General features: G+C 41.3%; 1 protein-coding gene across 6 annotated transcripts in view; it reads right to left on the minus strand.

Annotated features, from left to right (window-relative positions):
* The window catches only part of ralgapa2 (Ral GTPase activating protein catalytic subunit alpha 2), a 153,009-nt gene that overhangs the window by 38,292 nt on the left and 100,589 nt on the right, over positions 1–14,128 (minus strand). For all 6 annotated transcript variants that reach the window (XM_041253769.1, XM_041253770.1, XM_041253772.1 and 3 more), the window contains 2 exons: positions 12,564–12,722; positions 4,650–4,777 (listed from right to left, as the gene is read on the minus strand). In XM_041253769.1, the coding sequence (XP_041109703.1) occupies positions 4,650–4,777; positions 12,564–12,722 (287 nt within the window). The remainder of the gene's footprint in view (positions 1–4,649; positions 4,778–12,563; positions 12,723–14,128) is intronic.

Raw genomic sequence — 14,128 nt, forward strand, 5'->3', positions numbered from 1 at the left:
GCTGTGCATCACACACATTCATGGAAAACCCAATGTCAGTCTAAATGTTGTAAGATTAATTTGACCAAAACAAACAAGTACTGTATCATTGCACAAACTATGAATCTAATTCCTCTAACCTTATCTCCGGTGCTCTCTGGAATTGCCGCTTGGCTTCCAACAAAGCTGACTTTATCTCTGCCTTTGCCTCTCCCCTCTCTCTTGACTTCCTAGCTCTCACTGAAACCTGGATCTCCCCTGATAACTCTATCACTCTACCTGCCCTTTCCTCTCTCTATGTCCTGTCCCACTCTCCTCGTCCCTCTGGACGGGATGGGGAAACAGGACTTCTGCTCTGTCCCTCCCTGCTCTTTTCTGTCCCCTCTGCTCTCTCCTCTCTCTGTTAGCACTTTTGAGTTTCACGCTGTTGAAATCACCTCCCCTTGTCACCTCCAAATCATTGTTCTCTACCACCCTCCTGTACCCCTCTCACTTCCTTGGTGGCCTTGACTTCCTCCTCTCCTTCCACTCCTCTCCTTCCACCCATTGTTATATCAGGAGGCTTCAACATCCACCTCTCCAACCCCAACCACTCTGACAGATTTCTTCCACTTCACTCCTTCCTCTTCCTAGCCCCGCCCCCCTAACACTGTGGGCCGTCAACGGGACCTCGTCTTCACCAGGGACTGCTTTCCCCCCGCCCTCTCGGTCACTCTTCTCATTATCTCTGATCACTACTTTGTCTCCTTCACTCTGTCGCTCCCATCCATTCCTACCCCGCCAACCCCATCACCTTCCATCGAAACCTCTTTTCCTCTGCTGCTCTCTCACACCCCTCTGTCAACTCCTTCTCCCAACTTTCTGTAGACTCGGCTACCTCTACCCGCTTCTACTCCCTCACCTCTCGACCTGCCCACACCTGTACTTGTTCGGCTCATACCAAACTGCGCTTTGCTGAAAAGAACTGCTGCTGCTTTGTATCTCCATCGCTCGCTCCTCTCTTCCTTCTTTTCTACACTCAACTCTGGCAAACGCTCCTACTTCCACTCTCTCATTTAGTCTTCTACTAACAATCCCCGTAAACTTTTCTCTACCTTCTCCTCCCTCCTTAGCCCACCCCCCTCTTCCACCTTCCTCTATCTCAGCTGACAACTTTGCCTCCTTCTCCTCCAAAATCAATGACATCCGCAAACTCTTCAATACCTCGCCTCTTTCTCCACCCACCCCATACTCTGCTCCCTCACTCCCCATCACCTTTTGCAACCCCTACTGATCTACCCTTCTTCTCGTCCCTCTGGGACTCTGATCTTTGCTCCCTGCTCCAGAGCTATAAACCCACCACGTGTGCTCTGGACCCCCTAACCACACTTTTCCAGGCTGCTGCCCCCGCTCTACTCCCTTTCATTTCCTCTCTTGTCAACACCTCTCTGCTCTCTGGCCCCTCTTTCCCCTCTGCCTTCAAACAGAACTACCCTCGAGAACTACCATCCTGTCTCCCTTCTCCCATTCCTCTCTAAAACCCTTGAGCGATCGGATCATCGCCAACGCTCTGCTTTCCTGTCAAAACATTATCTGTTCAACCCCCTCCAAATCAGGTTTTCGCCCTGCACACCACTGAAGCTGCTCTTCTCTCCGTCACCCACTCTTTATTCTCTGCCCATGCCTACTCCCTCTCCTCTGTACTAACTTTCCTTGACCTCTCTGCTGCCTTTGATACAGTCAACTGCTCTGTTCTCTTGTCCTCCCTCGCTGACCTACTCTCCAGCACTGCTCTTGCCTGTTTCTCCTCCTACTGTATTTTGCTCTTATTTGAATTTGATCTTATTTTCTACTGATTTTACTGTACTTTATAACTGCTCTTATCTGTAATATGATACTTTGTATTGTGATATCTTCTAACAATTGTAAGTCGCCCTGGATAAGAGTGTCTGCTAAGAAATAAATAATAAAAATAAAATAATAATTTTAACTGTTGAATAACTGCTGCCATTTTACATTTTTATTTATTGAGATTATAATACACAGGGCAGATAGTTCCTTTATACACAAAAATGCATTAAAGGTTAAAATGTGACTAATTTCTAACAAAGATTCTTTATATAGACAAAAACACATACACAAAAAACAAGCATGTGTACAATGCTAATACTATACCTTAAATACGACTATTAAATCATGCGGATGTGTTCCCAAGCAAAAATCTATAACCAAATGCAGCATGAGACAATGCTCAGCCTGTCTCAGCAATCACCAGATTCCACACTTCACCAGAAGCAGTCCACTGTGAATTACACCAGCCTGCTTTGGAGAAAGCATGATGTCACCTCAGTGCTGAAGAAGACTAGGGGACTTGGGTGACCCCCTATCAAGTGATAAATCTTTTGGGTTGGGGTGACATTAAACTCTGAATTTCGTGAGGCAAACGGACTCATTCTGCCTGTTTGATGTGCAACAGGTTTTAGCCATTTTGCAAAATAATTTTGTTAGTTTTTCAAAGCAGTAGAGACAAAATCTTCAGTTTCAAATTCATTCATTTTCTGTTGCTCTTTGGATCCTACCTATACAGCCTCTGTATGCAAGGAATGCCTCCATGATGGAAGGTAGATTTCAGCCCAGAACAATATGTTTAAATAGTGCGTCTATCCATGGTTAAAGCTTGCTTTCAAAACACTAATTATAGCTCACTAAGGTGCACACTACGATTATCGCCCTTTAGTAAATACGGCGTGAATAAAGCTCATCTCATTATTCAGAGCGGGGTGTCTCATTTAAATATATTACCATACAAATCATATATCCATTTGGGTTACCATAGTGTGGCACAATAAAATCAGTGTGCTACATAATATGCCCACTATATCATGTGATAATGAATAAAATTGCAATTGTAAAATAGGGAAATTCTGAATATGCACACTAATTCCAATTATGGTGCACCACAATGTTGAATGCCCTTTCGTAAATGAGGCCCAAAGCACCTTACATTGGCCGCCTTATTTTTTCAATTTTTGTTTTTACAAAAAGCTTTGATGTGTATGAATGCCTTTATGCTTATATTAATACAGAAGAGTTAGAGAAACAGTTCAACACAAATAAGTAGAACATTTGTGTATCAGTATATATGGCAAAGCACTTCAGCACAATCACATGATAGATCATTAAAATTCAAACAAGTGAAACAATGACAAATATTCTCATGCAGTGTACTCCATTTAAATATGTATGCATAACAAGGGCTCCTCCTATTTACATCTGCTGTAAAAACAGGATCCCCCTTACAGCAATCAGTTTTGTAATCTTGCTGAAAAGAGCAGAGTGCACAACCTCGGTTCTACAATGAGCAACCAAGCTTCAGGTCACCATAGCAACAAAACCCCAGCCAGTGTCTTCCACTCAGCCTGAATATGCAGTGTTAGGTGGCTTTGTGGCTGATCAGATTTCTTCCACAACCTGCTAGCAACAGACCACAATCCTTCCTTCGTAGTTCTACATAATTGAGATGCAAATTAATCTCCATCGCGATTACACAACTGACAAGTACAGCTGTAATCAGAGTTTACACTGTTCTTTTCTAAAGACTGAAGCTTTGTTCCATGATGTTCTGGGTTTACTGATTTATCTTGGGGAGCTAGAGAGAGGCACGATCCTTATTCGTTGCTTTTACATGCTGTTCAAATCGAAGCAAATCTAACAAAAACCACAAAAAACGAAAAAGGTAGAAAACAAACTTATGGACCTTAAATCACAAGCAACTGGCACTGGTTAAAACGGATCAACGGAATCATTCAATAACAGAAACACCAGCATGTGTTTCTGTATTGTACTATTACCGAGTAACCTAACCCCCCAAAATCCCTGAAGGATCAAGCTTTCATGCCAATATGTTATATAGTGTATGTGTTATTTTATATTTGTGTTACTTTATATTTGTGTTGTGTTATTATTGTTTCACTGTATGGTTTGGTGTGTTAAAAACACAATGTTTTGTTATTATTGTTTAGTCCGATCCAGATAGAATCATGAGAATGCGTGGTGAGCAGCGACAGCAGAGAGTGATTATTGACAAACTGGCTGTTGACCACGCATATGAGAAACCCCGTGCCGAATGTGGCAGAGAGAAAGAGAGAGAAAAAGAACAAGACAGGGAGAGAGAGAGCAAGAGAGGGAGAGAGAGAGCAAGAGAGGGAGAGGGTAAAAGAATAAACATAAAGAAACAATTGCTACGTGTGTTGGTTCAACACCAGCACCAAACTTGTTTTAGTTATTATGTGTTTGTCTATTTGTTTTGGCCACCATGCCTTTTTGTTTCTGTGAAGTGCTTTGTTTTGTTCAAACCTTTTGTTTATTTATAATTAAAATGCACCGCAGCGCTTTCATACCCAAGTGCTGTCTGTGTGTCTATTCTCTTCCGGGTCTGACGTCTCCATGAAGCCAACCCGTCACAATAGTGCACAGTGATATACAGCATTTAGAAAGCTCATTCCAACCTTGAGAGATGGTGTTCAAGCACACTGTGCAGCTTGGTGACAAAGCTTAGTGGATAATGTTTATACTTAGTTAGTGTGTGCACAAAAAACATGTAAGAAATCTTGGAAACTTACCTTGGATGCATATTATTAATGTTTTTGTTTCATCCATTAGAAGCAATTTTCTTACATGTGAAAGGATACAAGCTCTGGTAGAGTGTCAGGCGAGACTTCACAACTCGGCTGGCATTAATGCATGTGGCACGCACTAAACTTGGCAGCAGTGTTCCTGTTACAATGGCTCCATCAAACAGAGGACCAAAGAAAGGGACCTGCACAATAACAAGACAAAAAAAAAAACATGGATATATTGAAAGAAAATATGCAGTAGGAATGTTACTAATGGACTGGCAGCTCCAACGTATGATGTTTCTGCCATTAATAGTTGTTAATGTTCTCACTCATCAAGCCAATGTATCTTAATATATAAATATACAGTATATTTATTGGTCCAAGAAAGTAATGTGATGAAAGAAAACAGAACTGGGCAATACAAGGTAACAATGCAAAACAATATTTAAATACAGTATAGTTTACAGTAAGTGCAAATTATACTACTAAAATAAAGTACAAGATGCAATAGTAGTAGTGCAGTAATGCAAGGATAGTGCTTCAGCTGAGAATCCAGTAACATGGTGCTGAGGTCAAGAGAGTACAGTACACAGTAGGAGGAGCAGACCGCGAGACGCAGTATGTCATTCTCTGTTACATGAAGACTTCAGTTTCTATTCACTGTCTATGAACTGCCAGACAACAAATCATATAGAACAGTATTTGTGTTGATGAGAAGCAAAGACTGCGGGAGGCAAACACGCAAACAAAACAACTGAAAACGAACGTGGAAAGTCAGGTGAAGAGACTTGCACTAATAAATACATACAAAAAAACCCAAAACATTATTACTACATTTGTTATTGTTCATGACTTTATAATAGTCAACATTTCAACTTACTGTAGTTTTGTTCCTATTAATGTGTGTGAAAACTAAATTTCTAGTTATAAATACAACATAAATATTTGCAACATTCTTCAAAAATGCTGAATCCTTAGTAAGATGAAAGCATGCAGTCTGTGTTTTAACAAATTTTAAATGTTTTTTTGTTTAGTTACATTTTCAGTTGTGTAAATTTGTTTGCAAGTAGAGGCTTTCTTCTATTAATAACACTGAATGCACAGCATTTGAAATGCTCAGGTGGAGATCCAAATACACGCAGAGGGGGGGAAATGTCTTTATTGCTTGTAGGTTTCATATTTTGAGGGGTGAACTAATATTTTAATGTTTTACATGCACAGGTAAATAAATCAATATGACACGGGACAAATGAAGCACAAGTAATAATTGTCAATATCTGGGCTAATGATTTGTTTCTCTGGCTGCTAGTTTATAGAACAAATACATGCTATTTGTACTATAATATATAATATACTATTATTTGACATTCCCACAATTACTAGCGGATGACTGTGACAGGCATTCAATGAGAAGACAAAAGGCATAATAAAGTCTACGCAGCCAGGGAATTCCTCTAATTAAAGGTGGCAACGAATTGCAAAACAGAACTCAAGTTTCATACAACATCTGACACTGGCAGCTGTCTACTGCAAGCAGTTCATTCAGATGCCATTCCAGCATGCTCTGACTTAAACATCTTGACTGGAGTTGACAGGTATGATGAGGGTGAAGAGGTAAACTTCAAAATGTACAGAAGCTATTCAACAGCAACAAAAAAAATCTAGCAAAGAAAAGTGTTTAATGAAATGATACATATTTTTTTTTTGTTCTGTATTAGTGTGAAGCATTATAATTGTGTACATACATGACTTCATTTTAAATTACTTTTAAATGGGATTTATCACTTATAATGTAAAACAATTTAAAAGATTTTTATTTTATTTTTTTTAAGAGGATAGGTAAATACAATATACTGAGAAATGTAAATATAGCATATTGATTGCACTACATGTAAAAATACAATTCACACAGTTTAATTTCCAACATGTTATCCTCAATTCATTTCCACTTGGTAAGTAATTTACAATTCCAGGCATGAGTAATACTACATATCCCAAAACCTGTAACAAAACAATACAAAAATCATTCATAATGCACAGGTGTGAATGGTAACTTACAAGTGCATGGCTCTTACAATAGGCATCGTAGCTGGACTCAATGGGTGCCAGTATGGCAGCTGACCCTCTGAACCATTATTAAATGACAATTAATGTGGGCAGTTTTGAAGGCTGCAGACTACCTTGACAGTAGTGCTCCATGTTTCTTGTAAAATATAATTTATGGAAAGAAAGCTGACCTAATAAATGAGATACAGAGAGATACAAAATAAAAAAAGAAGAGATATGTAATAATGGTGTAAAGTTATTATCATAACCCTGGTTCCCTGAAATAGAAATGTAACCATTACCAAATGGTATTTACCTCCTAAAGACCTGAATCCTGAATATTATATACCAGAGCTGCTCCGTGAGCCTGTGATGGAGTCGTGGCCCTGCCCCCAAAGGCAGAAAGGACTGTGCTCACAGACCCCAGCGCCATTTTCTCAATCATGGACACTGTAACCTTGAAGGGTAATGGACTTGGTTATATTTCTATTTCAGGGAACCAGGGTTATGTTAATAACCAAACTCTCCCTTTCAAGTACGAAATGTAACCATTACCAAATGGGTGAGTGTACCAAAGCCTTCACAAGGGCAAGATTGCAGAATGACTGGAATGCTACAAGGCTAAGCCGAGAGGCTGCCCTGTGCGTTACCATTCGGAACCCCAGTAACAAGTAGCTAGGGAGAAACATTTTGAGTTTCACCTCTATGACTGTGCTGTAAGGGTCGACTGGGAAAGAGCAGCATTGGTATACAATATTCAGGATTCGGGTCTTTATGAGGTAAATACCCATTCGCTAATGGTTATATTTCATACTTGAAAGGGAACCTCCTACTGTGGCAGTGGGCATAATTAACAAACAAAAACAAACAATACAAACGTTATTGTTGTTCCCAAAGAGCCACGTGGCAGACTGGACATCTAAAACCTGATTGGAGACGGCAGAGCAGAATTTTATGGAATTTAGTCTATTTGAGGATAGAGGCAACATTACAACAGTGCTTGTAAAATGCTGTTTTAGCAGACATTTAAAGCATCCCTCCTAATGGCATTGTGTTACTGTTAGCTGACTGGCTGCAATCCACTGTCCCGAGTGGGATGTGTTGAGCTTCTAGGCTGCACGCCATGCTTTGTCCCGTTTGGCAGGCAACTTTCTTTTTTTCTTCATTGTCTGATGTATCCTCATACATCTGTGACGCGTGGAGAACATTCACACTGACAGACTTCCTATTGTTTTGGGGAAAGCAGCTTTGTCGGAGTGAAGACAGAGCCACAGTTCGGGATAATTACATTGCTTAATTAATCAAGACACACACACACACACACACACACACAATTTGCAAATCATTGCCTGGTTGCCAAGCAGTGGCATATAAATGACAGCAAAATAAAAAAAAGTTGAACATTGTAACAGCTATGTGATCGGAAAATTGCTAAATAATGATAGCATTTATTATTATTTAGCAGATGCTTTTAACCAAAGCGACTTACAAAGACTTGGGGGTGAACTGCATCACAGCTGCTGTTGCAGAGCCACTTACAATAGGATCTCGGTTTTACGTCTCACTCAAAGGACTGAGCACAATATCAGTGGCTGAGCTGGGATTGAACCTGGAACCTCCTGGTAACAAGCCCCTTTGCTTAACCACAGCACCACCAAGCCTTGTATGAAGGCTAAATCATATGTTAACATTTACTCCAGGTGTCTCTGTTTAAAATACTAACAAAAAGGGCAGCATTTTGTTTGTAAAGGACCATGTGTTGCCATGGATTCTGTAACCTGATAGAGGGAGCAGCCTTCTCTCTCAATTAGAGAATGCAATTCAAATGCCATGAGCCAATGCCACCACGATAGGCACTACAAAAGCTAGACAGATAGATAGATAGACAGACTAACAGATAGATATAACTGCTGTTTATGAGATTTAAAATTACATAACACTAGATACATTTCATATATAATCTAATGTAGCATAAATGACTTATAGCAGTGGCAATTGTATTGCTGTTGTTCTGCAGCTGTTGCTGCCCCAGGACGTTATTATAAATTAGATCTCTGTGACTAAATAAAAGTTATTTAAGATAGTTTCATTGTGAAATACTGCAGTGCATACGGTATCTTTTGCTAAGCATACTGCTTATTGTTTAAAATATCTACAAACTATTATAACCCTGATTCCCTGAAATAGAAATGTAACTATTACTGAATGGGATATATCTCTTACAGCCCGAATTACCTTAGCACTTGTATCAAAAGCTGCCCCTTTAAGAGCCCTCTATGCATCAGATGTCGTCTCCGCCCGAAATAGATAAACACGAGTGACGCACAAGGATCAGCGGCATTTTCTCTTCAAGCCTGCTGCATTGGAGTGAACGCAGTGACCTTGAAGGGTAATGGACTTGGTTACATTTCTATTTCAGAGAACCTACTACTGTAGCTACCAAGACACGTGCAAAATGCTCAGGCCGCAAAGGCCTTCTTCAGCATCATCTCAGTGATGTGGCATTTATTATTGGGACATGAAACGTCCCTGCAAGGCTAGATTAGGAATCTGCAACAGACACATCATGGAAATCTCAACATGCGGAAACTGAGCAAGGCCCATCTTATCTGTAATCCCTGTGGACCAGGAGCGTACAACCCATAGCTCACGAGCCACATGTTGCTATTGAAGCAGTTTGATGCTGCTTGCAAGAGCCTACTGAAGACACAGGCTAAAATTTGGAGTTTGGCCCTGACAATTTATTCACTGATCTTAAAATGTGCACCCCTAAGCGTCATCTCAGCAATAAAAAACTAAACAACAACAACGTCAGCTTGGCATGTGTCTGCTACACTATGTGAGCTGCATCCTTCACATGCGCAGTGGATGTTTGTCTGCTACACTATGTGAGCTGCATCCTTCACATGCGCAGTGGATGTTTGTCTGCTATACTATGTGAGCTGCATCCTTCACATGCGCAGTGGATGTTTGTCTGCTACACTATGTGAGCTGCATCCTTCACATGCGCAGTGGATGTTTGTCTGCTACACTATGTGAGCTGCATCCTTCACATGCGCAGTGGATGTTTGTCTGCTACACTATGTGAGCTGCATCCTTCACATGCGCAGTGGATGTTTGTCTGCTACACTATGTGAGCTGCATCCTTCACAGGCGCAGTGGATGTTTGTCTGCTACACTATGTGAGCTGCATCCTTCACATGCGCAGTGGATGTTTGTCTGCTACACTATGTGAGCATTGTTAAAAGTAATAAATAAACAAACAAGATAGTGTCCAAGAAACAGGGATAAGAAAGATCAGAAAAAACAACGAGGAACCAGATAAACCTTGTTTGATCTAGTTTGTTTTTATGTTATAGTCTTAAGTATATTGTTTAGCAATGCTTAGTTTTGGATTAGATTTATAATTTCTGATAATGCCAGTCCTCACTGACGTCCGTGTGTCTGTATGTCAAATGGGAAGGCACTTCACTTTCAACGCTGAAGAAGTACAGCAAAGAAACACTGCTTTACATATTCCCATTTTTATGAAAAGAAATCTGCAAGACACATAACTCTTTAGAAATTCTTTATAATTATTTAGTTTTCATGAGATAATACTAATATTGTAGTTATGTGTTTCTTGTAGTGTTGCTATAGCTCTCTAATGTTTTGCCACTGTGTCTGCCTGTGTTGTGCTCAGTGGAGGTGGAGTGACTGTTTGCCAGCTGGGTGAGTGAGAGTGTGGGTGCTGTAGTGCTGTTGACTGGCATTCTGTCTGCACAATAAACATTCAGTAAAAGAGCTATTTGGGGTCTGCCTGACTCCTTTGCTTGATAGACCCGACAACAGCACTTGTAAGTGCTACAATACCGCCTTCACCCACTTGGGACTGACCCTCCACCCATCGCGCGCACAGCTGACCACTACAATATATTGAGTTAAGTACTGACCATGTATGGCTGCATAAAAAGGCGACGTGGGGCTATTTGTTTTAGCAGGGTGCTTAGAGAAAAACTAATACAAGATAAAAACCATCATAAACTTACATTACGAGAGTTGAAAATGTGTTGAAAGTGCCTGAGCTGGCTGCATAGTTGCTCCTGCTGTTCTTAGTGTCCAGCAGGTCAAGCTGAATCATTTACTAGCCTGCTGTGTGTATGTTATTATTTTACATGCTAAATATGGCTATGGTACAAGCCTCACAGTGAAATCTATTGTTGTGGCTCATGTCTTAGTCTGAAATTTTAAAGTAACTCATGCCCAAGAAAAGGTTGGACACCCCTTCTGTACACTGTCCAATAACCTTGAGACAGCCGGGTACTCCCAGGAAGATTGCACCTCTTGAAAAAATCTGGGAGAACCAGGGGGGCCGGGCACTGACACACAGCAATGGGTGCCCAATCAAATATAGAGCGTTTAGGCTCATCCTCCATGGCCCAAGGCACCTGCAGGGCCATGGTAGCACGTCTGATAAGAGAGGTGAGCTCCTTTGACAGGGAGGGGCTTACCGTGGAGCCAAGATATCGGTTTCTTTTCCATTTGCTCCACAACCCAGTCAGTATTGCCCGAATGCCTGCTACAGAGGCTTCTGTTCCTCTTCCCTGGCAGAGGAGAGGCAGCTCTCCGAGCCAGAGGACGCAGAGGAGGATTTAGAGGAGTGCAGGCTCTCAGTCCTTCTCCTACCCCCAGAGGACTGCTTCCTAGCTCCTGTTGTAACAGGGAGTGGGGACTCTGTTGACAGCACTGCAGAGGACAAGGCAAAGTCATGTTGTGCTGGTGTAGAGATGCAGAGCGGTCCCTGAAACAGCAGGCCAGCCTGCTTTTCAGTGTCCTCTTCACAAAATCAGCACAAGGCACACAAGAGTTGTGGTTGAAAAAACTGGTTCAGCCGTGCAATTCATGTGCACAAGAACAGACAGCAAGCTGACTGGTGCTGAAAACTGTTGTGTACGCAGTGTAGAGTCCCGCATCGGGTCGGGTACCCACGGGTGACCGGCAAAGCGTGTTGGAATGTGAACTTTTTCTGTGGTTTGAGGTTCGGGTGTGGGTCAGAAAATGTAATTTCTGGGTCAGACTCAGGTCTGAATTTGAATCACCAAAAAGGTTGTCTGTCCTTTCAGTGTACTTGTCTGTAACCATTCCAAAATACCGTATTAGAAGGTAAATGTACCGCAATTTCCTGCACTAAAGCAGGAGGCGATTAGGGAGGAGTCAGCTGACTAAGCAGGTCGCAAGATCCTTTCATCACATCTGCTTGGTGATATTAAAAATGGCTGCAAGAGACATATCCCATTCAGTAATGGTTACACTTTGTACTTTAAAGGGAAGTTGACATTCACAAAATACAAAATAAATTTAGCATAGAAGTGAACTTTGATCTAAAAATATCCTCATCCAAGTAAAAATGAATAAAGGAATTAAAAAAAAAAAAAAAAAACTTTACAAAACACTATGTGTGAAGAATGCTGCTGAGCTCAGTGCTGCCTTGTAAAAAGTAATGGATACCGTACAGTACCTTCAAATGAGTTAGGATAGCTAGTCTTCTTTATAGAAATTTGCGTCATGAAATTATGAATGTCATGTGCGGCGAGTGGTGGAAGGATAACAAGCTTGCCCAAAGGCCTGTTGTTTGCAGTGTCGGCCCATGACAAATACAGTAGAGCATGTTTTTTTTCATGACATATACTCAATCTGAACAATATATACAGGATATTTTTGAAAATATATACTTTTCTGAAACTTATTTATGCTTTGAACCATTGTGTAGTGCGGTGTTCGTTTGATCAGATATTGAGTTTTAATATGTCCCGTTTAGTTCTAGCAGTAACATTGTGATTAGTGGGGAGGTAGTAGGGCAATCAGATGAACTGCTATGGGATCCTGTGCCCCATGTATGGGGATATCTGAGGCCGCTTGTGTTTAACTCAAATCAGTGAAACATTTAAATAAAATACATACCTGTGGTTTCTTCATAATCTGTACGAAGAACATGTGATTCTTCATTGGATAAATAATGATCAACACATCCCCGAAATCTGTAGGTATAATGCCCCTGCGGTAGTCCCTTGTGTGCTCAGACCAGACGATATGAACCTCGTCATTTCCCAGGTGACGAAGCTGCAACAGTAAATTGGCTCTTGATTAATAGTAGTGATGGACAGATTTTATTAACTCTACTTACTACAATTCCTAATTCCCTTGAAAAATCTGCAGCAACGAGTCTGTAATGTAGTTACCCCTCTTCACACAGAACAAACCACTGTGACAGCATCTGAGAAAACATCACAAATATGCATGTATGCATGGGCATATAACTTGCTCTATGCTTATTTGTAAGTACTCTGGATGTGATTACTCTGAAACAGAAGAGGCATTCCAGACGAATGCTCTCTAAAAGCCGCTGTTTCTGTTATTGCTTACAAAATCTGTATTTGTTTGTTTTTTGTGCCAAAGTGTTTAGCTTTGCTTAGATTATATCAGTAATTTATGTTATTTGGTTGATAAATTGATTTTAATAGAAATGTAGAAAGTTGCCATTTTCACTGTAGCACCACAGCTGTTCTACTGACCATGGTAGTGAAAAGGTCCCCCACTCTATTTCATGGAAATGCAATAGGAGGCTATTAGAAAGGTGCAACATCAAGATCTGTGATTCCTAAAGCAATACCTGCATTGCAAGTGTCAGCCCAGTGTAGCTCAACAAACTGGACATGGTAAAAACAAACAGACAAAGCACTAGTGTACCAAGTAAACGCATCTTACAGATGAGTATATCTTGATTATTATGGTGCTTTACTGCTCCCCAATATACCTTTGCCCTTGGGCAGTGCATTTGCCTCAGTCACATTGCCCCATTTTAACCCCAGTTCCTCTCCCTGAAGCCTGTTGTGTAACAAGTGCTTGTTTCTCTTGGCTTATAAAAGCACTTTTTTCTTAGCTGGCTTGTCGTGTGCCCCAGTAATGTATGCCCTGGTGCAGAAAGTGCCTGCAGAGGCCCCCTCTGTGTAATCAAAGGGCTGCATGGCATGTCTCAGTGCACTTGTCAACCTGACACTGGCTCTGCACCGCACAGCTTGACCTCCTTGTCCTGCTGACTGCATTAACAAGGCCAACTGCTCCAGCCCTCAATTGGATTGAAAAATTCCTTTTTTGTGTAGGACGCCTGACCACTAAGAAACAGTCAGGTCTAAAATCTCCCCCTTTGTTTATGAGGCCTACAAGACTGAAGTTTTATTTGTAAATGAAGCATGACACTTTCTGCCAGAAGACAGCTGTTTGGAGACTGATAATGTGCCCCCTCCTTTCATTCCCCTCCACTGGAGTCTGATAATGTGCCCCCTCCTTTCACTCCCCTCCACTGGAGACTGATAATGTGCCCCCTCCTTTCATTCCCTTCCACTGGAGTCTGATAATGTGCCCCCTCCTTTCATTCCCTTCCACTGGAGTCTGATAATGTGCCCCCTCCTTTCATTCCCCTCCACTGGAGTCTGATAATGTGCCCCCTCCTTTCATTCCCCTCCACT

Source organism: Polyodon spathula, chromosome 6 (genome assembly GCF_017654505.1).
Source record: "Polyodon spathula isolate WHYD16114869_AA chromosome 6, ASM1765450v1, whole genome shotgun sequence".
NCBI classification, from domain to species: domain Eukaryota; kingdom Metazoa; phylum Chordata; class Actinopteri; order Acipenseriformes; family Polyodontidae; genus Polyodon; species Polyodon spathula.